Source organism: Eschrichtius robustus, chromosome 4 (genome assembly GCF_028021215.1).
Source record: "Eschrichtius robustus isolate mEscRob2 chromosome 4, mEscRob2.pri, whole genome shotgun sequence".
NCBI lineage: Eukaryota > Metazoa > Chordata > Mammalia > Artiodactyla > Eschrichtiidae > Eschrichtius > Eschrichtius robustus.
The window spans coordinates 125,728,578-125,754,542 of NC_090827.1; the positions used below are offsets into that span (position 1 = coordinate 125,728,578).

The 25,965-nt window shown below is 36.2% G+C and overlaps 1 protein-coding gene across 5 annotated transcripts in view; it reads right to left on the reverse strand.

Moving 5' to 3' along the window:
• The window catches only part of CAMK2D (calcium/calmodulin dependent protein kinase II delta), a 284,407-nt gene that overhangs the window by 73,677 nt on the left and 184,765 nt on the right, over positions 1 to 25,965 (reverse strand). For all 5 annotated transcript variants that reach the window (XM_068543349.1, XM_068543347.1, XM_068543345.1 and 2 more), the window contains exons 5-6: positions 10,176 to 10,241; positions 6,780 to 6,852 (exon numbers count right to left, since the gene is read on the reverse strand). In XM_068543349.1, coding sequence (XP_068399450.1) covers positions 6,780 to 6,852; positions 10,176 to 10,241 — 139 coding nt within the window. The remainder of the gene's footprint in view (positions 1 to 6,779; positions 6,853 to 10,175; positions 10,242 to 25,965) is intronic.

Sequence of the window (25,965 nt, forward strand, 5' to 3'; positions counted from 1 at the left end):
TAAAGTAGTCAAAAATATTTATTACACGTAATCAAATAAAACAAGGGGAAACTTATGAAAAAGACGTAATTTTGATTTTGCTTCTCAAAAATCTCATAAACACATCATGAGGATTTCTAAATTAGCAGGATCTTTATTAAGGAACTGATTCAGCAAAGGCGATGATCACCTTTAACATTAGTCACATTAACATCTTCAACTTTAGTGACATCACAGATTTCTGTGCACATACGTGATATCTATCTAACCAATGAAACTCAAACATTTGGAAATTATAAGGGTAGTGAAATCATGTGTGTTTTACTTTTTTAAAAAAGCAAAACATTTTTAATGAATATTATAAAACAGCAAGTTATTAGTTTTATTATTCTATATTATTTGATGCTTACATTCCCTTGGATATTAGCTTTTAAGAAGTAAAATTGTCTTTTAAAATTTCTTTCTTCTATTGGAAAGTCTCAATATTTCAACATGAAGTTAATCAGTCAGTGCTTTGGTGCATTTTCAGTCACTTCTCCTTTGCCAAAGAAGGTGTGAACAAAGCTCCAAGAAATCAACTAAATGAAATTTTGCATGAATTGAAAAGCCTGAATATCAGGCTCACTCATGCACACGGTGGAGGTCCTTTTGTGCACATGGTACAAGTGACTTTTGCTTTTATTTTCACATGGCATGGATACCTGAATTTATGTACTTAGCATGGGGAATTTCTAGCTGATGCATGCACGGTGAGTTTGTGATGAGGAAGCACTATTTCTATCATCGTGCATATATGAGCAAGTTCATAAGAATCACTCAGTATTCCATTCCTGTTTCTTGATTTGCCTCTGCATTATCAGCACACACTATCAAGTAGCTTGAAAGAACCTGTGGGACTTCCCCAATTAGCTGTTTCTCCACAGCCTGGCATACACTAAGTACTCCATAAAGAAATACTGGAATGACTAAATGAATTATGGAATTTGTCACATGTATAGTTTGTTTCTAATATAGCTAGACATACATTATGCACAAGTGATGTGTTCTTTAAACATTCTTTTAAAAAGATGGCTCTGAGAAAAGTGGAATAATTGTGATTTTATAATTATGCTAAATGTAGAATTAATTCACTATTTGATATATCTACTACCCATGGTGACAAGGATTTACTGAATGCTCGTCAGATTCCCAGAAAATGAATTCCTTTCTTTTCTGGTCATACATTGGATTTTATTGACATTTCTATGAAAGTGTTAAAAATCCCCCCAAATCTCCAAAATTACTATCTTCATTTAAATATCTATAGCTATTCAACTATCTATCTATCTACCTACCTATCACTCTCATATCCATCTACCCGTCTAATGATTTTTCCATTAAACATTGTTCTTCAGGAGGTAGGCTTTAAGACAGACAGTATTTTCCACTGAGGCAATTCACTGGTGCCGATTTGTTGCTAAAAGATTCAGTTGTATGTATGAAGCCTCCTATCCAGATAGCTGTTCATGAAGTAGTTTAGTAACCATTTCTGATACACTCAGAACTGAAGAAATCTTACTACTTTGTGTGAAATATGGTTACTTGAAAAAGCACAGCTATGTAACTGTCTCCTTTGACTTACTTCCTTCTGTCAACTGATTCACAGAAATTGTATTCTCCCGGTTCTTAAATGAGACAACACATCTGACTTGATATGCCTTTATTTTCTGTGACATCGAGAGTTGTCACTTGTTACTGCAGCCTCTTTTCGACCTAATATATTTTTGGATGCAGCGCTTGTCTGATGTACTTCCTTCTTTCTGGCACGCACAGCACAGATACATTTTCCACATATATTTAAGTGATCTTTAATTCACCAGCCTGTACGTTCCATACATACAAGGTCTGTTTTTGTTTTGCTCTGTAATATATGCTCACAGCCCAGACAGGGCCGTGGTAGGTGCTCAAGAAATGTCTGATTAATGTTTGTTCTTCTCTTTTGATACCTGAATTTTTAATCAGCAGTTCACAAATATCCAACACCACTCTTCATAAACAATCTATTTTTAAGCACTCCAAAGTGATTGTCTTGATGTGGCCTAAATTAAATGTGGCAAATCCATTTCGTTCTTCTCGATGTCTCATTTTCCAAAGGCTGTGGACAATGCCACCTTACTGATTTTCTAAATAGGACATTTTTGCTTTTTATACCAGTCTTTTGTCAAATTATGCTGCCCTCCTACTCTACATTAAATCTTAAATATGCCTTATTCTCTTATTCTTAATGATACGAATTTTGTATAGCTATGAAAATCCATAGGTGGGGATTATTTTAATCCCTTGACTCACTAAATTTAGACCCATTTTCCCAAATAATTCTTAATATTGCTCGCAAGATTATTTTCCCATCATTGTTTTGAACTATTCTTTGATCTCTATAATGGTTTTCAACTCATTTATCTAACTGAATTGAGAAGTGGTAGTGATTAAGCTTGCAGACCCTGGAACCCAACTGCTTGGGCACAAATCCTGTCTTGCTAGCTGAGTGACCTTGAATAAGTTCTATTACTCATGGTTGTTAAATCTCCCCTTAGGTAACATGGGGATGGTCATAGTGCCTTCCTCATGAAGTTGTTCTGAAGATTAATATGATGATACAGTGCAGGGTATACAGTAACTGCTTGATAAATGGCAGCTGTGGCCATTTTTATTATTAAGGTTCTGCTTTGATTCAAACCCTCTCAAAGACTAGAGTCATATCCCTGAACTATAGTCCTATAATTACGTTAGCACTGCTATATGTCCCTAATATTGCTTGAATCTACATCAATTGGCCTGACACTGAATGCACCTTAGACAAAGGTAGTGGTCCATGTATCCAATGGATACTGCCTGGTGTTGACTGACATGCTTCTGTTATGCCAACATCCCACCACCCTGAACTTTCTCCTGTTGTTGTTTCTGCTGTGCCTGCTGTGCCTTAGCCTTGTCTCTAGGTCTCGGTAAGTTTCCATCTGGTGGATTCTACTGTCTAATAAGCCCCCAAGTATGGCAGTTATTCAAATATTCAAACCGAGATCTGTATGCTATCATTGTATCAAAGAGGATATGCTTATCCTCTATTTCATTCAACATTAATTAACATACAAAACAATCTGTTTTATTCAATGTTGTCTTTTATATTATAAATGTGCTTTTGGTTGAACTTTATTCATTCCTAAATTAAAGGACTATGCTGCAAGTATTAACAAGGTATAAGGTCCCACATTAGGTACTGTAAAGGAACACAATACGTTAAATAGCTATTATCCTAGGAGGGATTTATAAACAAACTGTACAGTACTCCTACGCTCACAGGTGTCTGTGATAATGATGAAAAATGTAATACTTCCTGTGTTTTTATCTCACTGATATGGACAAATCAAACTGCATGCCTGTAGTGTACATGAATTAACATATGAATCATGACAGGGAAACAAAAATATATGGCCCAATAGTAGTAAGGGCAATATTTTGATTAAAGCCTGATAATAGGTTTCAGCAGTTAATCTTTTTCATTTTAATATATTGGTAAATATGCTATTGCAAGTTGTATACTTATCAGACTATGCATGGTGGGTATAAAAGACACAAATCAAAGGCAGTGACTGAGCACACTTAAGGTGTGCATAAGTTGTCTCTCACGCACAAGTTTGGGCCTCTCTTAGTATATTTATGTCATGGTCTATTGAAACCAGCATGAGAACTAGACTCAACTGAAGTTTATCCAAGTCAGCAATTTGATAGAGACTAAGACAATTATAGAAATTATAACAAGCTCTATCAGAAATTCATCTCTATCCTCTCCTAAAATCAGAGTAAGAATAGAAAGCAAAAACACTTTTCTCCTTTGCAAGAAATCTGATGGGTGATGCAGCAGGCTATTTCTTTTAGTAGTAGCCTCTCTGAAAATCACCTGCCTGAGTTTTTAATTAGTGACTTTAGCTCATATGTCAGAAAATATATTTTTCTTCCCCACCCACATCCTAGGCTCACTGCCATCTCTGATTAAAGTTACAGTCTTTGGGAACTTCCCTGGTGAACTAAAGAAAGCCCGTGTGCAGCAACAAAGACCCAACACAGCCATAAATAAATAAATAAATAAATAAAAAGGAAGGAAGGAAGGAAAGAAGGAAGGAAGGAAGGGAGTTCCAGTCTTTGAAGAGCTCTGCTGAGTTTGGACACTTACAAAAGTGCAATATCATGACCTCACAAAATATATTTTGAAAGTCATGGAATAGAATTCACATTTTTCATCCTTGGCTTTTAGAGTATACTTATAATTACATAAATGTAGTAAAATGTTTCAAATGATAACTTTATTAAATAGCAAAAATAATGTGTACGTCTAAATACGTTCACTTAAAAAGGAAAAGTAGCACTGTGAGTTCTAAGAAGTAACAAAAAGGGGCACTGTCTTTACATGGCTAGTAAGGAATTTTTGAGGTGATTGCCAAATATATGGATTTTCACAGGAACATATTATTTTTCCTTTATCCTGATGGGTTAATTTGGTGTTAGCAGATGGACACAGTCCTATCTTGGTTCTCCAAAAGAACAAGTCGTTAACCTACTTTTCCTTTAGACATGCAAAGCTCTCAGACTCAAACTGAAAATTAAAGGAAGATTCTAGAAAACTAAGGCAATGTTTTGCTTACAAATCACATCTTCAAGTAACTCACTATGGATCGTTAGAGATATGTTCTTGTAGAACATACTAAATGAATGGAAACTACAGGTTTACAATTAACTATAACTAGAGAAGACTAGAGAAACCAGCCTAGGTCCTCCCACTGAACACATTACAGTTCAAGACATTCTAAATTATCCTTTGCCACCTTTGTACTAAAGCCTGGAAAAGGCTGAGGTTTCAGATGAAAAATCACAACTATACAATGCTCACATTTGCTATTTCCCCCACCCAGGAGTTTCTCTCCATTTAAATTTCTAGGCCTTCACTATTTCTCTGAAATTTCATAAGTAAAGCTAGAATGCCAAGAGAAGAGGTCAGAAAATTAATAAAAGGATAGTCTTCTCTGAAATATTTAATTTCTAAATGATCTAAACAATTTTCAACCTCAATGGTTATCAGAAGCTGAGTCAAGTCTTAAAAGTATTAGTATCAAATATACTATTTGATAATAAAATTTGTTTTACCCTTTTTCCATCTGTTTTAAAAGGCAATGATATCTTGGCCCCTAGGAATATAAATAAATAAAAACCCAGAGAGCCTCAATGTCCTCAGAATTCCTGGGACTAATGTTAAGGGAAAGAGACTTCAGCACCCAGAATGGGATTCTTTAGCATCAATCACTTGGGCCAAAAATCTACCTAATACATTTATCTCTATTTAACTTATAATTCTGATAACCATTTACATATTAGGTAAATATAATATGACTATAAAATCACATGTTTGATCAACAAACATACTATTATGTCCACAGAACAAGTTTAGAAAGAAAGAGATCATCAGTCTTACTCAAAATCACATTAAATGCTGCACCCATTCTTAGGAAGACGGAAATATAACCTATTTATTGTTAATGTTAGGCAATGGTTTCTCTCTGGATGAAATGGGATTTATGTAAGTCTCAAGTGTGCATTAGAGAAGAGATGATTGTGGTGAGGGAAGGTGTCTTCGTAATGTGTCAGAATGAGTCCACACAATTTTACTGCTCATATTTTTGCCTTTACAGGTATAACTGCAGCTGAACAGTCATTAGGAATTGTGTGGTGGTTTGTCTTCTCCAAGGGCATTCATTACTCACCTTCAGGTCCCGATGGACTACGCCCATCTGATGGCAGTGTAGCACAGCCTCCAGGATCTGCTGAATGCAATGACTGCATGCAAACACCAGGGGGCGTGTGTTAGTTCCAAGCTTACACTCACTGTCTGTATAGCCTCAGAGAGACTGGGTTAAAGTGCAAAACTAGCAGACAACTGGGGTTGTATTTAAACATCTTCAGTAATGTAAACATGCTCAAGTAGAGTGACTACTACCTCAGAACAGTCAGGATCTTGCCAGATGTGAGCCAAAATGTGGGTCCACTTGTTCTAGAAAAATCCATCTTAAAAATATTTAATTCAGGAGCTCATTTCCCGGTTATAAATCCTCACAGGAAATGAACTGGAACACAACAATAATTTTTATAGCTTTTGTGCTCCACCTCCACCCCACACAAAAAAAGCTGTTTCTCTCTTCTCTCCCATTTTTCTAGTATCATTCCAAAGCTGTCACATTAGCAGTCAAGGCACCATTAAGGTTAAATTAGGATACGTAATGAATTTTTGATAAATCATTAACTTCGCATGCTTTAATTTAGCTGGCAATTATTATCTCTTGCCTGAGGGTTCATCAGACTCAAATGGAGCAATGCGTAACCAGTTGTTCTGCTACAGCAACCCATGGTCTCAGAACAGAAGTGGTGTTTAAATCTACAGGCGGACATACATCACAGGCCAAGTTTATCTCCAGGCAAATGCTGGTCACCTCAGGAAAGCCTGCCCCCAAACTGCCTCTGGTGGTTTACTCCTTGGAAACGTTAACAGGTTGTGTTCTCAATACTGTCCTTTCCTTTTTGCTATGATGTATATTTAGCCTGTAGATGAGCAAACTGAAAGAGCCATCATGCATTATCATTTCATCATTTAGTCATTTTAGGGAAAAGTTGGGAAAGGCAAGGGAACCATTTTAAATACCCACCCTCTGCCCTTTCCCCAGAAAAAAAAAACAAAAAAAACTTCCTTTGATTCAGATTTATGGACTCCATATACTGACCTTCAGGTCCCTGTGAACTATGCCATTTAGGTGACAATGATTTACACTTTCTAGAATCTGCTGTATACAATGACTGCAAAGATACAAGGGCAGAATGGAAGGGAGAACATTTTAAAGGCACATAATCACATTGAATACAAAATAAAATGAAAGTTCGAACGAAACAAACAACAAACAAAAATTATATTTTTCAAATTTTTTTAGCTTTACACTGGAATTAAATAATGCTGAATAAAGCTAATTCTGGTTCTAACAAAAATGACATCCAACATAGAATTTGTGACATATTCAGACAAAACAATTTGAGCTGTGTGTTTTGCATTGCAACTCCATAAATTAAATTATTTGTATACAGAAGTCAATATTTCCATATTCAGGGAGAAAATTTTATAAATAATTCCCACAATGTTCTGGGAAAATTCTTCAGTGAAATAAAATTTATGGGTATTTCTCATACACATCTAAACTGTTTAAAATCTGAGGTCACAATTAAACATAGGTGTTGAAACAAGAGGGTAAACACAGATGAAGTGGCAGGTGAAACAAAGGTCAAAAAAAATGGAGGGAGACATTTACCATTTTGACTTAGAAATGGTGCTGCTTGTATAATATATTAATAGGAAAACTAATGCACGTCTCCAATAACAGGGAGAATTTAAAGTAAACCCATGGCATAAAACAAACTCCTCTTCAGTATAGTCATACTCTGGGGAAGGGCTAAGAACTTACAAAAAATAAATAAAATTTAAAATCCCCTGCAGCACTGGTGGTTGTTAGACACATTTTCATACACCCCAGTGAAGGAAAACTTATGCTTATTACTATGTTAAAATGCACAACTTATGCTATTCTTATTAAAGGCTCACTGATGTCAAATAGACTGCTAATTAAATTCTACGGTAGACGTCATCGATGGGCACCTATAAGGTCCCATGAGCTGTCATATGACATACAGTAATGTAGAACATATCACACTGATGAATTCTGTACAAGTTCACTATGCGATTCAAATGCAGGTATATACAGACATTCATTCATTCTACATTCATTCATATAAGGATTAAGCAAATACTTTAATGAGGATATTTTCAATCATTTAATGTACAAAATACTACTACTCCAAAGTAAATTCTTGAATTAAAAAAAAGTAATCACCATCTGATTTATTACAACATGTCACAAAATTGATCAGAATTGTGATTTTCTAGCTCTAACTTGATTAAGTGTACCACTAAAACAGCTTCATATTGGTTGTTTTTGACTATACAGCTTATTGGAGTGTTGGTAATTATGTGTTAAATCATATGACTCTTTTTCCTTCTACAATAATGTTCACTTTATACTACTTTTTAGGAATACTTCACTCTCTCATCTCAAACCACTGGTATAAGTTATTGGGCTTAATGAATAACAGAAAATAAAGAAGTAAACATGAATTCATATTAAATAAACTTCACCATACGTTACCAGTGAGAATGAATTCAATTCTTAACTTCTTGAGGACTAGTACTAGTCAGATTTTTACAAATTATTTGCTCTCTACGCTTGTAGTTGAGAAGAGAATGCTTCTTCTCCTTGATTATGTGTGGGACCTATCCTAAAATGTATCCCAGAGTAAATTCCAAAATTTAATATAAGCATGCATATGAAATGATCCAACCAACTGAGGGTCTATCCTGTTATCTGTAGGGCTGCTCAATAGTGACAATGGTCTCTAGATTAATTTCAACCAATATTTTGAAACACAATAACAACCTGTTTAACATAACTTTGAAAAGCAAAATAAAGGAAATTCCCTAACTTTTTTTTATTACTTTGATTAAAAAGATTACTCTCTTGGAAAGTGGGCAAATAGCTACTTCCAAGGCTATTCTGAAGCCCTTTTCAGAGGCCTAATGTGAGGATCTGGCTTAAACTGAACAAGTGATGATTCACTCATTATAGCCTAAGTGACATGGAACTTTCTATTTGACTTTTGCAGGAAAAATTCCATGAAAAAATTAGAGTGTAGTCATGTGCAGAGAAGATTCACAAAATGTCATAAACAGTAGCATTAAACCAAAAAGATTAATTAGAAATTTAGAAGTGAGCCTGTGTATACATGTGCTACTTTGGAGGGATGGGGAACCTTCTATCAGCTGACTATCTGCTGAGGGCCAGGCTGCAGGGGGATTAGCAGCCTTTGGAAGCTCTGAAAGCATTAGATAGAGAACCAGCAGGCACAGACCACCAGTAATAGAATATATATAAAACATCTCATTTATATTGCTAATAATGAGCCAGGGCCAGATTTTTCAAAATGAGTACCAACTGCAGAATATATGTAAGAAATGCCAAGGAAATTAACACCAAACAGTCTAAGTAATGTCTAAGCAAGTAGATTAATGTTACTTCACTCCAAAAACATTGCCTAGGAAGTCTCAAATTAGACAAAATGTTAGCCATTTCTAACTTCTGTAAAAAATTTTGCCAATTAACAAGATTGGGAAATCCTCTTGAATCCTCTGAAGTACCTGAATAAATATTTTTCAAGTGAGAGTTCCAAGGACGTTAATGAAATTTCCAAAGCGTTAAACAGCTCATAATGCCTGAAGGAGACCACTGGGCCTTTTGGAGTCTGTTTCTTTTTATGGCCTCTGATTAGACATGGGCTGTTCATGGAACTTCTGTGATAAGGGAAATGCTTTATATCTGCTACGTCCAGTCGGTTGCCGCTAGCCACTCGTGCAATTAAGCACTTGAAATGGGGCTAGTGCAACTGAGGAAGTGAACTTTTTATTTTATTTAATTTTAATTAATTGAAATTGAAATTAAGAGTCATATGCATAAACAACAAGGTCCTACAATATATAGCACATGGAACTATATTCAATATCCTGTGATAAACCATAGCAGAAAAGAATAAGGAAAAGAATATATATATGTATAACTGAATCACTTTGCTGTACAGCAGAAATTAACACAACATTGTAACATAGTATCACCTATATTTCAATAAAACAAATTAAAAAAAAAAAGAGTCATATGTGACTAGTGGCTACCATACTGGGCAGCCTAGCATTTAGAGAGCTCATAACTTTGATAAAAAAGTATATTTCTTTATTAGAAGTCATTCCAGTTAGGCTTTTTTAAAAAATAAAATATGTATTCTAACTATAGATACTAGATAAAAATAAAATTTAGGCCAGATTCACAGTTTTTTTTTTTCTTCAAAGAATCATCTTGGAAATCCTTAAGAGAGAAATATCAATTAAGAGGGACTCATCAAGAAAAGTCCAAGATGGTATTATGAAAGTCTCATAATCTTAAGCATCATAGTATATTTGTAGAGAGATATACTGAACAAGTGTCATCTGAGTGCTGAGTCTTGTATCTTGCCCAGGGCAAGTCACTTACCTGGCGTCGGCTTCACTGTAATATTCTCTCGCCACTATGTCTTCAAACAGTTCACCTCCAGTAACTCTGTGAAGACAAACAAGATATTCACATTAAAAAAGAAGAAAAAACTAGGCATCAATAGATTTGCACCAGTGTTCATACAGAATATATATTTTCAGATTATTTTAAAAATTATCAAAACATAAAGCATATTAAAACATTATAAGACTCCATAATGGTCAATTTATATTAATCTAAACAGTTCCATCTTTTCTGTTTGCCTTTGTATCACTAGATCCCGAGGATACAATTTTCTGTATACCTTATAAATATACTCAGACATATCTTATAGAAAATGGTTTCTACGAAACTCTTCAATTCTCTAAATATTAACTAAGGTCTGACAAAGTGTGTGGAACCATTTAGGAACATTTTCTGAACAAAAAGAGAGGATAACACATATCATGGGCGTAGAGTGTGAGTTTGCAGGCTGTATTTCTCTGGAGGGGCTCGATTTTTAAACTGCAATGAACATGCCTTTATGGGCTAGAGGTGGCCTTCCAAAATACATACACTTTGGGGCTGAGTGCTTGATTTTCCTCGTAAAGCAATTTCCTTTGTGTTCCATGTCTTTGCCGGTAAACTAAGACTCAGGTTTTGGCAGTGCCTGGGAGGCAGCAGTGACCCCTTGCCAGCTAGGAAGGAGCCATATCTGTCTGCCCTTTTTAATAAAGTGAAGACTTCCCCACAACTCAGCAACTAGATTTGGTTACTCCAGGAAGTTCATTCAGACCGTGGACTTCGAGGTTCTCTAAATAAGGAGATGTAACTATCTCTGGGATTCATTTCTTCTCCAGGTCCAATAGATTACTGCTTTGGGGCTAGAATTCCCTAACCAGTGATTCTCTGGCTTAGGCTTTTCTTCTCCCTGCTTAAAAAATGAGTTTCTAAATTTTAAAAAGTCATGTAATTTTGTAGTAAAATTTTAAAGTATGGAAATGTACCAAGTCCTCCCCTATCTCTTGATCCCAATTCCACTCCCGGGAATAAACCGATTTTAACTTTATGCGTGTCCTTCCAACTTTTTGTGTATCTTTTAACATTTATACTTTTCCCTTTGCAAACACACACAAAGAAACACTTTTCTCACTAAAGTGCGATTGTGCAATATACAAAAATTAGGCTAATTGTGTTTTTCATTTTACATTAAATCATGGGCACTGTTTCATGTCAGAAGCATTTTTTTCCCCTATTGAAAATACGTAGTGTGTATGCGTGTGTGCACGCACATCTTTGAGAGTATTATTAGAAGATAAATTCTTAAAAGTAAAATTACTGGGTCAAAGAGTATCCACATTTAAAATTTTGTTGGGAAGACAAGGAAAATCACCTTCCAAAATGGTGGTACCTCCAACACTGTGAAAGTACCTACAGGCCCACATCATTATTAATAATGGTTATTGTCAATAAACGAAAATGCCTATCTAATCGGAAAAAAGTTAGCTCATGTTAATACGAATTTGAGTATTAGTGAAATGAATCCTTTTCTTATGTGTTTATCAGTCATTCCTTCCTCTGTTATGATCTGACTTGATTTTAAAAGAAACTTTCAGCTTTGGAGTTTAATCTCATAAGAGCTAACATTTGCTGAGCGCTTACCATGTGACACACAGTGTGCTAAGCTTTATGTTAACTGATAAATTCTCATAATTTAGGACGGTTTTACCACTAGCCCAGTTTATTGATGAGAAAATGGAAGTACAGAGAAGTTAAGTAACTTGCCCAACTTTACACAGCCTTGAGTGGCATAGGGGGGCCATCCACTCCACAGCCCATGCTTTCAATCACTACACAGTACAGCCTTTTCAATAATTACACTGTCCACTTTTCTAGAGATTTAGAAGGTATGAGTCATTTGGTCAAGCATCGAGTGAAGGTATAAAACTTGCTGTATGTACATTAGAGAGTGTGAGATAAAATTAATCTAAGATAGTTTTTTGTGGTTGTTCTTGTTTTTTACTTTAATAAGTTCTGAAATATCATCAAATGATAACATGTTCCAGGGATCACCAGTTATTACTCTCGTCTGTATTTTCCTCTCCTAAATGAAAAGATGTGATACTAAAAACTGTAAATTTGTCTGAAAGTTTACCCAACTTTCCCCCATCTCCATTGCATTCTGGATATTTGTAAGTCCTTTAATGTTGAAGTTACTATTTTCAATTCTATTACTTTTACATATAAAATGGACATCTAAAATGATTATTTAAAGCTTCATATGGGCTTGTTATGAAAACTGTGGTTATGTGCACATGTAATTTCATTTACTGGCACAGCTAAGTTTTTCTCCCAATTAGAATCTATGATATTAACGCAATCATACAGTGTGCCCTAGACAAATTATGATACAAAGTAATTAAATATTAGACAGAAAGAACTTCCAACAAATCTATTACTGTCTCTATAACGATGATAACAGTTTTGTGGGATTTCTTCCTTTGAACGTGACCAACGTAGATATGATATATATTCATATTTATCTTTGTTTCTGACCACAGGTACCAAGAAAATCTGTATATATTACAAACAATTTTGGATTGTTAAAGTGTTTAACAAATATTGATTAAAAAACCCATTGTCACTAATAAAATTGCTACTGCGTATATAGTAGCTTCTTAAATATATTATATACTCCATGAGAATTATCAGATCCTAAATCACTAGGATCAGGTCTTACTGATCTTTGTTACCTTAGCACTGAACCCAGCAACAAAGACATAACATTTGTTCAATTAATGAGTACTGAAATAACGATTAAATGAATTAACCACCAAGTCAGAAAATCATGCTACCCATCTACTATAAGTTTAGAGATTATACATGTGCTTAAAAAGAAAAAGGAAAACACTAAAATTTAGCCATACGTGACGATAGGTTTTATTTCCTAAGGGGTTTGTGTCTAAAGAAGAATACTGAAAAGTCAGGTGTAACGATTAAACAAATTTAAGGGGTATAGAGAGTTTTATGTAGAGTTGGAGATTATATAGTCAACTGTCTCTGACAGTACTCTTTCTCATTTTCTAGCATTCATTTTTCTCATTATTTAAAAATATCCTTGTGTAAATGAAGCCATTTTATCATTTTTGCTATATGTATGATAAATGTCTGAGAAGGAAAAAATGGAGTTCTAATAGAACACACTGCCTTAAAGAGAAACTATTGCATTTTCTAACTTTAACACATTTCTATACTCACATGATTGTTTGATGGAGCCCAAAACTAAGCAGCAGTTATTGCAGATTTTGGGAAATTTTTAGTATGCTATGTGAAGTTTCATACAAAGTCACAAATTAAATCAGTCTCATGAATAAGCTGTTAGATTAATTAATTAGAGATTCTGCGAATAAATTGGTGTCAGGGATCTGTATGAGATGAGGCATATCAATTATATACTTGAAGCATTAATTATCATTTATGAACCTCTAGAACATTAGAGCTTACAGGAAAAAAATAACTCTAGAACTATGAAAAGATGAGACTCCATATATCAAAAAGAGTTTTGTTGTTGCTGTTGTTATTTATGGGAATGCTGATTCATTTTGTGCTTTCCAGAAAGAATGAATTATTCATGCTCCTTGTATATATATTTGTGAATTATATCAGGAAGAGTTGAAAGTAGTTTCACCTTGAATAAAGCATTTATAAAATTTTGAGGATTACAGCTTTGACTATGACACTGAGCAGCTACTAGCATCCAAGATGTCAAAGATTGGACTTTGGAAGAGAAAATGGCACCACGTTAACTCAAGAACCAGCAATGATGTAGAGATTAGAGCATGCCCAACGTGGTGGGGCAAGACCCATGAACCTCAGGCTGTAGCCACGCTGGAAAACAGGAACCCAGAGCAGGGCCCAGCTAACGCACAGTGAGGAGGCAATCTCTCCAAGGCAGGGCCAGGAGTGTCTCCTAGAAAAAGGAGCCATTCCGCCTGGAACTCCAAGTATAATGCTGAAGGACAAACCCAAAGAGCAGAGGCCACCGGATCTGAAATCCAAGGCTCTGAACAGAGACAGCAGAAGTCATGTTAGCAAAGAATCACCATAGTCAAATTTTTTGTTTGTTTGTCCAAAAACATTTCATATGCTGACTTGCATTTGAGTAACGGGTGTGTCCTCCAGTGACCTCCCGGGCAGAAGCTGTGAGTGGTGACGTGTTTGTCTGTGTTACCTGCATGGTGCCCGGCACACTGCCTTCCATACTGTTGAACGATAACAGCAAATATCCATTGGGAGCTCACCATGTGCCAAGCCGAAGTACTGTTCTAAGTCCCTACGGGTTGTAACACAACAACCTCATGAGGCAGATACTAGTGCTATTATTTCTGTTTTATACACGAGCACACTGAATTAGTGGAGGTTAAGGACTTTTCCCAAGAACACACAGCACAAGAAAGAAAGGGTTTGTTTATTCCCATTGTGCTGCCCTAATTGTTTCCCGTTGGACACAAGCTGGAGAGCAGGAGAAGAGCAGGTCAAACATCTCTGGAGAGCCCAAAGGATCATGTGAAAAGACTGGGAAGAACAGTGACATAAAGGCATTCCTACTTACATCCCCTTTAATTCTTGGATTAAAGTAAGACCAACTGCTGGTGAGGGCTGGTCAGAGTGAAGGTGATCACGGTTCATTAACAGGAGTGTTACTGGTCTTCCTGGCCAGACAATCCTTCACCACGTGGGATGGTCCCTTGAATAGGCAAGACTGTCAGCACCAGGCCCCACAATAGGTGCCAGCAGCACTATCTTGTCAGTGTGTCAATCCCACTATTCCCAGTCACCCCAAGGTCCCCCTAGTGTCCCTGATGAGAACCACTGAGCTAAGGGAACAGTCTATGGAGATACAATCGAAAAGTCAGGCCTTCTTAGCACCATCTTCTAACATATACAGTCAACCAAGCCAACCTCTGGGCAGGCATCTATGATGGAACATTGTATCTTCAGTACTTTACAGCATGTCTGGCAGATAGAAGGAGCTTAATAAATCTTTATTGAGCAAATAAATTATCAAATAATTAAATGGATGAATGAAACCAGTCCACAATTTTATGGTTTAACCCATATTTAAGCTAGAAACTGAGGGTAAAGAGGCCCAATTAACTTTCATATTATTTATCTACCACTCTCTAGACAAATCCTGCTCACTTTATCTCCAAAATGGATCTTGAATCAGGACTTCTTTCCATCTCCACTCTAATGTCACCAGTCCAAGTCATCACTGTCTGTCACCTGCACTACTGCAATGACCTCCTAATTGGCACCATCTCCTCTCTTGCCCCTCTGCCATCAGTTCTCCAGACAGTAGCTTTAAGTGTACATTGAATCTTGTCTCATGGCTACATGAAGCTCTTAAATACCTGTGCACTGTTTTTCCAGGCAAAATCCTTACATGACCTGCATGTCTCCTGACGCTCCTTGCTGCCCCTCTGCATCCTGCTCCAACCACAGCAGCCTTTCTCCAGTTCCTCAAGTGCACAGAGCTCCTTCCATCCCTGGGCATTTTCACTTGCTTGTCTCTCTTCCAGAACATTCCCAGCGTCTCTACCTTTACTATTTGGTGAGTAAATCCCTCTTATCCTTAAAAACTTGGCTTAAGTTTTATATCCTCAGACCCCCTACTAGTCTAAGTTATCTTACCCCCTTAGAACCCTGCATTATTCTCCATAACACTTATCACCATTATAATCATGTATTTCTTTGTGTACACATTTATTTAATGTTTGTCTTTCTACCTGTATGGTTGCTCTGGGAGGGTAAAATCTGTTCCTGCTTCTTCACTATAAAATATCAAGTGCTGACACATAGTGCCTGTGACAAGCTCATTAAATGCTCACTAAGTGAATGATCCCAGGGTTTTATATTTCACAGAGAGCAGACGTGTGGGAGGATCACATATCAATGCCATAATGTTGATGCTCCTGACATCATATCACTTACCATTATATTTTATAAGAAAGCAGGGATCTCTCAGGCAGTGTTCCCCTGGAAATCATATATTTCAGTTTTGGATCTTATAGTATCTTTCCCATAAGACAGAGTTTGTCTGTGAACTAATCATGTCTGATCACAAATGCAGGAAGTATTTGTTGAATTCATTATAAAGGCACATACTTGGATTAGAGATTGAGAAGGAAAGAAAAACACGGTGTTCTGAGGGCAGACAGCAGAAGCAAGAAGAACTACAATCCTGCAGCCTGTGGAACAAAACCCACATTCACAGAAAGATAGACAAGATGCAAAGGCAGAGGGCTATGTACCAGATGAAGGAACAAGATAAAACCCCAGAAAAACAACTAAATGAAGTGGAGATAGGCAACCTTCCAGAAAAAGAATTCAGAATAATGATAGTGAAGATGATCCAGGACCTTGGAAGAAGAATGGAGGCAAAGATCGAGAAGATGCAAGAAATGTTTAACAAAGACCCAGAAGAATTAAAGAACAAAGACCTAGAAGAATTAAAGAACAAACAAACAGAGATGAACAATACAATAACTGAAATGAAAACTACACTAGAAGGAATCAATAGCAGAATAACTGAGGCAGAAGAACGGATAAGTGACCTGGAAGACAGAATGGTGGAATTCACTGCTGCAGAACAGACTAAAGAAAAAAGAATGAAAAGAAATGAAGACAGCCTAAGAGACCTCTGGTACAACATTAAACGCAACAACATTCGCATTATAGGGGTCCCAGAAGGAGAAGAGAGAGAGAAAGGACCAGAGAAAGTATTTGAAGAGATTATAGTCGAAAACTTCCTTAACATGGGAAAGGAAATAGCCACCCAAGTCCAGGAAGCGCAGAGAGTCCCAGGCAGGATAAACCCAAGGAGAAACATGCCGAGATATATAGTAATCAAATTGACAAAAATTAAAGACAGAGAAAAATTACTGAAAGCAACAAGGGAAAAATGACAAATAACATACAAGGGAACTCCCATAAGGTTAACAGCTGATTTCTCAGCAGAAACTCTACAAGCCAGAAGGGAGTGGCATGATATATTTAAAGTGATGAAAGGGAAGAACCTACAACCAAGATTACTCTATGAGTAATGAGATCCGGCAAGGATCTCATTCAGATCTGACAGAGAAATCAAAAGCGTTACAGACAAGCAAAAGCTAAGAGAATTCAGCACCACCAAACCAGCTCTACAACAAATGCTAAAGGAACTTCTCTAAGTGGGAAACACAAGAGAAGAAAAGGACCTACGAAAACAAACCCATAACAATTAAGAAAATGGTAATAGGAACATACATATCAATAATTACCTTAAATGTGAATGGGTTAAATGCTCCAACCAAAAGACACAGGCTCGCTGAATGGATACAAAAACAAGACCCATATATATGCTGTCTACAAGAGACGCACTTCAGACCTAGGGACACGTACAGACTGAAAGTGAGGGGATGGAAAAAGATACTCCATGCAAATGGCAATCAAAAGAAAGCTGGAGTAGCAATACTCATATCAGATAAAATAGACTTTAAAATAAAGAATGTTACAAGAGACAAGGAAGGACACTACATAATGATCAAGCGATCAGTCCAAGAAGAAGATATAACAATTGTAAATATATATGCACCAACATAGGAGCACCTCAATACATAAAGCAACTGCTAACAGCTATAAAAGAGGAAATCAACAGTGACACAATACTAGCAGGGGACTTTTAACGCCTCACTTACACCAAGGGACAGATCATCCAAACAGAAAATTAATAAGGAATCACAAGCTTTAAATGACACAATAGACCAGATAGATTTAATTGATATTTATAGGACATTCCATCCAAAAACAGTAGATTACACTTTCTTCTCAAGTGCGCACGGAACATTCTCCAGGATAGATCACATCTTGGGTCACAAATCAAGCCCCAGTAAATTTAAGAAAACTGAAATCATATGAGGCATCTTTTCTGACCACAACGCTATGAGATTAGAAATCAGTTACAGGGGAAAAAATGTAAAAAACACAAACACATGGAGGTTAAACAAAACGTTACTAAATAACCAAGAGATCACTGAAGAAATCAAAGAGGAAACCAAAAAATACCTAGAGACAAATGACAAGGAAAACACGACGATCTAAAACCTATGGGATGCAGCAAAAGCAGTTCTAAGAGGGAAGTTTATAGCTATACAAGCTTACCTCAAGAAACAAGAAAAATCTCAAAATAAACAATCTAACCTTACACCTAAAGGAACTAAAGAAAGAAGAACAAACAAAACCCAAAGTTAGTAGAAGGAAAGAAATCATAAAGATCGGAGCAGAAATAAACGAAATAGAAACAAAGAAAACAATAGCAAAGATCAATAAAAGTAAAAGCTGGTTCTTTGAGAAGATAAATAAAATTGATAAACCATTAGCCAGACTCATTAAGAAAAAGAGGGAGAGGACTCAAATCAATAAAATTAGAAATGAAAAAGGAGAAGTTACAACAGACACTGCAGAAATACAAAGCATCCTAACAGACTACTACAAGCAACTCTATGCCAATAAAATGGACAACCTGGAAGAAATGGACAAATTCTTAGAAAGGTATAACCATCCAAGACTGAACCAGAAAGAATTAGAAAATATGAACATTTCACCACAAGTAATGAAACTGAAACTATGATTAAAAATCTTCCAACAAACAAAAGTCCAGGACGACATGGCTTCACAGGTGAATTCTATCAAACATTTAGAGAAGAGCGTGTAACACCCATCCTTCTCAAACTCTTCCATAAAGTTGCAGAGGAAGGAACACTCCTAAACGCATTCTATGAGACCACCATCACCCTGATACCAAAACCAAAGATACTACAAAAAAAGAAAATTACAGACCAATGTCACTGATGAATATAGATGCAAAAATCCTTAACTAAATATTAGCAAACAGAATCCAACAATACATTGAAAGGATCATACACCATGATCAAGTGGGATTTATCCCAGGGATGCAAGGATTCTTCAATATACGCAAATCAATCAATGTGATACACCATATTAACAAACTGAAGAATAAAAACTATATGATCATCTCAATAGATGCAGAAAAAGCTTTTGACAACATTCAACACCCATTTATGATAAAAACTCTCCAGAAAGTGGGCATAGAGGGAACCTACCTCAACATAATAAAGGCCATATATGACAAACCCACAGCAAACATCATTCTCAATGGTGAAAAACTGAAAGCATTTCCTCTAAGATCAGGAACATGATAAGGTTGTGCACTCTCGCCACTATTATTCAACATAGTTTTGGAAGTCCTAGCCATGGCAATCAGAGAAGAAAAAGAAATAAAAGGAATCCAAATCGGAAAAGAAGAAGTAAGACTGTCACTGTTTGCAGATGACATGATACTATACATAGAGAATCCTAAAGATGTCACCAGAAAACCACTAGAGCTAATCAATGAATTTGGTAAAGTTGCAGGATACAAAATTAATGCACAGAAATCTCTTGCATTCCTATACACTAATGATGAAAAATCTGAAAAAGAAATTAAGGAAACACTCCCATTTACCATTGCAACAAAAAGAATAAAACACCCAGGAATAAACCTACCTAGGGAGACAAAAGACCTGTATGTGGAAAACTATAAGACAGTGATGAAAGAAATTAAAGATGACACAAACAGATGGAGAGATATACCATGTTGTTCTTAGATTAGAAGAATCAATATTGTGAAAATGACTATACTACCCAAAGCAATCTACAGATTCAATGCAATTCCTATCGAATTACCAATGGCATTTTTTACAGAACTAGAACAAAAAATCTTAAAATTTGTATGGAGACACAAAAGTCCCCAAATAGCCAAAGCAGTCTTGAGGGAAAAAAAAAAAAAGAGCTAGAGGAATCAGACTCCCTGACTTCAGACTATACTACAAAGCTACATTAATGAAGACAACATGGTACTGGCACAAAAACAGAAATACAGATTAATGGAACAAGATAGAAAGCCCAGAGATAAACCCACGCACCTATGGTCAACTAATCTATGACAAAGGAGGCAAGGATATACAATGGAGAAAAGACAGTCTCTTCAATAAGTGGTGCTGGGAAAACTGGACAGCTACATGTAAAAGAATGAAATTAGAACACTCCCTAACACCATACACAAAAATAAACTCAAAATGGATTAGAGACCTAAATGTAAGGCCAGACACTATAAAACTCTTAGAGGAAAACATAGGCAGAACACTGTATGACATAAATCAAAGCAAGATCCTTTTTGACCCACCTCCTAGAGAAATGGAAATAAAAACAAAAATAAACAAATGGGACCTAATGAAACAAAATCTTTTGCAAAGCAAAGGAAACTACAAACAAGATGAAAAGACACCCCTCAGAATGGGAGAAAATATTTGCAAATGAATCAACGGACAAAGGATTAATCTCCAAAATATATAAACAGCTCATTCAGCTCAATATCAAAGAAACAAACACCCCAATCCAAAAATGGGCAGAAGACCTAAATAGACATGTCTCCAAAGAAGACATACAGATGGCCAAGAAGCACATGAAAAGCTGCTCAGCATCACTAATTATTAGAGAAATGCAAATCAAAACTATGATATCACTTCACACCAGTTAGAATGGGCATCATCAGAAAATCTACAAACAACAAATGCTGGAGAGGGTGTGGAGAAAAGGAAACCCTCTTGCACTGTTGGTGGGAATGTAAATTGATACAGCCACTATGGAGAACAGTATGGAGGTTCCTTAAAAAACTAAAAATAGAATTACCATATGACCCAGCAATCCCACTACTGGGCATATACCAGAGAAAACCATAACTCAAAAAGACACGTGCACCCCAGTGTTCACTGCAGCACTATTTACAATAGCCAGGTCGTGGAAGCAACCTAAATGCCCATTGACAGACGAATCGATAAAGAAGATGTGGTACATATACACAATGGAATATTACTCAGCCATAAAAAGGAACGAAATTGGGTCATTTGTAGAGATGTGGATGGATCTAGACAGTGTCATACAGAATGAAGTAAGCCAGAAAGAGAAAAACAAATATCGTATATTAACGCATATATGTGGAACCTAGAAAAATGGTACAGATGAACCAGTTTGCAGGGCAGAAATAGACACACAGATGTAGAGAACAAACGTATGGACACCAAGGGGGGAAAGCTGCGGGGGGGGGGGGGGTGAAGAATTGGGCGATTGGGATTGACATATATACACTGATGTGTATAAAATGGATGACTAATAATAACCTGCTGTATAAAAAAATAAATAAAATTCAAAAAAAAACATGGTGTTTTATGATTCTGGGGAGATAACTAGCTATGTTTATATTCCATTTTTTGAAGGACTGAACCCATACCTCTTTTTTTTTTTTTTTTTTTACTATATTTGAGTACAGAGATCAAGAATATCTATATGTTCAACTTCTGTTTGACATTATGCCCCTCTCATATGTTCAAAAACGTTCAAAGTTCTTGGTGAATGATGAGTTTTAAGTTGAGTCAAGCGGTGCAACCACGACATGAACAGAATGAGATTTGTCAGCCAGTTCTGATAAAGTGGCAATGGTGGGCATGGAGGTGGCTGATGCAAACTTGGGATGGACGGATTCAAAACACAATTCTGGTTCATTGTTAATGTCATTGTTAGTATCTTTTTTTACCTAAGATCAACTTATTATGTAAGTTATTTTCTAGCTGAATACCCAGTATTTGATAACACCTCTGAAGTAGTAGATTATCTGAGGTTGACCAGAAATGGTTTTCTGAATGTATGCCAAATTGTATGATGGAAATCAAAAAAGGCTGAGAGGTGCTTTAATAGAAGGTCCAAAGAGTTTCTTATTGATTCTGATGTAGATAGATTTGTTGAGTCATACTAGGAATTACAGTAGAGATAATAAAACTGAGACAGGCCATTGGAACTGTTCCATTCAAAACCTGAGTCAGGCCAGGAGGAAAGGCAGCACACTGGGGGAGGCTCAGTGTGGGATATTGAAGCAGGACAGTGTATTCATGGGCACTGTCCAATCTGTAGTATTAAGCAGAGTGGGGGAGTGGAGTGGGGTGGCAGGGTCTGAAATCCTTCAAAGGAGCACTTACTTTACTCCTGTTTTTCTGTGTAATCAATCTTTCCCTTCAATATCATTCTGGATTTCTGTATCCTCCCTCAATTCTAAAACTCATGCCAACTCTGCTTTTTAATCCCCTCCTCATTCCATCTTTCGCAAATGTAGGTGAAAAATTTGAACCACTATCAAAAGTTCATATTCTTAAAGTTGTTTTTCCTCTTTGACGACCAAGAGAAAGCATGAATGAAAACAGTGCTGCTAACCACAATTAAGGGCACATGGAATAAAACAAATGCAGAAATGAGATAGGTTATTTTTGTTCTGTTAACATCACAGACCTCCTCAAGTGAGCAAGTCGGTCATTAAGCTTATTATATGTGTATGTATGTGTGTGTGTGTGTGTGTGTGTGTGTGTGTGTGCGTGTGTGGTTTAACAAGATGCCTTAATCTAAGATTGCTTACATGCTCAGGCAATGTTTTGCAAAGATGTACATTTCAAAATGAATGCTTCCTGAAGGCAAGGAATAGACCACGATTCTATGCATTAAAAAAAAAAAAGTTTGATGCAAATTAAAATCATGGTGAGATACCAACTCACACGCATTAAGATGGTTACTATAAGAAAAACCAGAAAATAACAAGTGTTGGTGAGGATGTAGAGAAACTGGAACACTTGTGCACTATTGGTGGAATGTAAAATGGTACAGCTGCTGTGGAAAACAGTATGACAATTCCAACATTTTTTTTTTAAACAGAATTACCATATGATCCAGCAATTCTACTTCTGGGTATATACCCCAAAGAATTAGAAGCAGTTTCTTGAAAAGATATCTGCACTCCCATGTTCATAGCAGCATCATTCACAATAGTTAAAACACGGATGCAACTCAAGTGTTCATTGGCTGATCAGTGGATAAGCAAAATATGGTATATGCAGACAATGAAATATTGCTCAGTCCTAAAAAGGAAGTAAATTCTGACATATGCTACAACATGGATGAACCCTGAGGACATTATGCTAAGTGAAATAAGCCAGTATGATTTCACTTACATGGGGTACTTAGAGTAGTCAAAATCAGAGAGACAGAAAGTAGAATGGTGGTTGCCAGGGACTGAAGAGAGGGAAGAACGGGGCGTTATTGTTTAGTGGATGTAGCGTTTCAGTTCTGCAAGATGAAAAGAGTTCTACAGATGGAAGGTGATGATAGTTGCCCAATAATGTGAATGTGCTTAATGCCACTTAACTGGACACTTAAAAATGGTTAAGCAATTTTTATGTTATGTATATTTTACAATAAAAAATTTTTTAATCAAAACAATATTTGATGATGATAATAATGATGATGGCAATGAAAAAGAGTATAATCTAATGCAGACTAAATAACTATTGCTACTTCCTATTCCTCTGTGGGTCCCACAGGGATTTAGGAAATCATCCATACCATAAACTTGAACGTTAATAAACAGTTCTACATCATCCAGTTGTTAAAACAATTTGTTCCACTGTTACTTTTCACTTCTAGGCAGCATGGTCAAATTGATAATGAAGTAGATTCAACATAATATCAACTGGTTTGTTATTAGCCAATTGTGTGAGGTCAGGCCAGGCGAAAATTTTTTTCCGTGCTGTATTTTGTCTATTCATAAAATGCAAAGAGAAAAGACAGCATTTCTCCGTATTCAGAGCCACCAGATAAGGGTTGTGCAATTTGCGCTGTATACAAAGGCACAAGCCAAGGAGGCAAGGGAGGGCTGTAATCCAGCCTTATTCCACTCTCTAAGCAAAGTGCCCATACCAGGAGCTTTTCCTAATGGCACAGAAACACCAATAGGCTAACAGTGGCTCTATCCATATCTGACCAAGTTCCATGAGTAATTCAGCTCACATTATCCCCAACTCACCAAGATATGACTACCATGACCCCAGAACCCCTTTGGAATACCCAAGGACACTCAGTAAGGCAGACAAAGTGTTCTCATCCTGGGCATATCAAATTTGAAAGTAAATGCTCTTTCTGTAGTGTCTATGAGGTGTGAGCCATTTATAAAATTCTTTATAAGTCCTAATGGAAATCTTAAAATTGAAATTTAAGGCTGTGCAAGCTGTGTTTGGAGATCAGCAGAACTGTTTGCCTCTCTCATGTCTTATCACAGAACATACCTTCTTTTGACTTGGGGTTAGCCTGCTAAGGGGCACATTATCTCCTTGGCAATTGATGACTTGCAATCACACAACTTTGCACCAGTCCTACTCTTAGCTCACCAAAAATCCAGCGTGGCACATGCACATATTTTCTAAGGATGGATGAGTTGATAAAATAATACGCTCGGCTCTCCAGAAGAAGACACACAACAGACAACACAGTGCCTACGCCTATATAAAAAGAAAAAAAATGAGAAAACTGATAATCCATCCAGGTAGACTGTGGTGTATGCCCTGTTGAGGCATCAGGCTCCCCTGCCAAGCATGGGCTTCTGTCCCTTAGAATTCCAGTCCCTGGAGCTGAAGCTGGGCCCACACCCAAATGTGCAAGACACTCTTGGAGGTGAGGGATCTGGCTGAAGAGAGTTGGTTACAACCTGGACCCACAGTTTGGCAACAATAATCTTCAGCTGAAGATGTGACACCAAAGGAGAAATCTCTCTCAACGCTCAGGTAATTTGCAATGTAATTAAATCATACAGAGAAAAATTCCATTCTTATAATTACTATCTAATTTTCTGCTTCATCTACCCAAGTTAACAGCATATCTTTTCACATTTTAAAAAGAAGTTAATTTATATATTTATAGCAAGTTTTTAAAAAATAGTGAAGTCACTGATCTTTATTTGATGACCTCAATATTGTTAGTAATTTCCTATAAATTGTATATATTGTATTTGTTTTGCATATATCATATATACATATAACATCTCACTTATAAAAAAACAGATTCTCATTTTAAGAAGTGAAGGAAAAATTTCTAACATATATCATACATCTCAACAAGATATCTGATACCCCAATACTCTAATGTGCATAAAAAAATAAAAGCCAAAAACAGGAAAAAAGCACTCACCATTTATAGATTTACATATACTACAGATATTCTAAAGAATCACAAGAGACTATTATAAAATATGTTTTTAAAAGAGTGGAAAAGGCCACCTCATTGGAAACAATTTGAGTCCTGTGAAGAAATCTATTAACTGCACAATTGAAATTCAGTAAATCTATCAGAAGTTCTACTATATAAAAGATAAACTAAAATCTTGATACTTGTGCTATCTCTTAGTCATTTATGAGACTAAGTTTCAAGCAATGCAATGTGGACGTGACTGTTCTAAATTTACCTTCATACTGAAATCACTGTCATTTAAAAAATCTCTTGTATTACAATTTTTGCTCATATTTTGTTATTTATCATGCCTGGATAATCAGAGGAAAATAATCACTTTTTAAAAAATATCTGCCATTAGCCCTCTGATCAATGTTACTAAGTGATCATCATCACCTTATAAACTACATATCATTAATTTTTTTACATATACTGAACCACTCCAGGACTCCTGCTGATGTTCTGCTGAATTTTCCTGTGAATTCCTGTTTTCATTGTTAATGCCAGGGCAACTGCCTTTGACTAAAAATATCACTGCAGCTAAGTTTTGTTTCATAAGTTAATTGGGCTGAAACAGTTTGCGTATCTCAGTAATTCATCTAAAAGTTGGCTT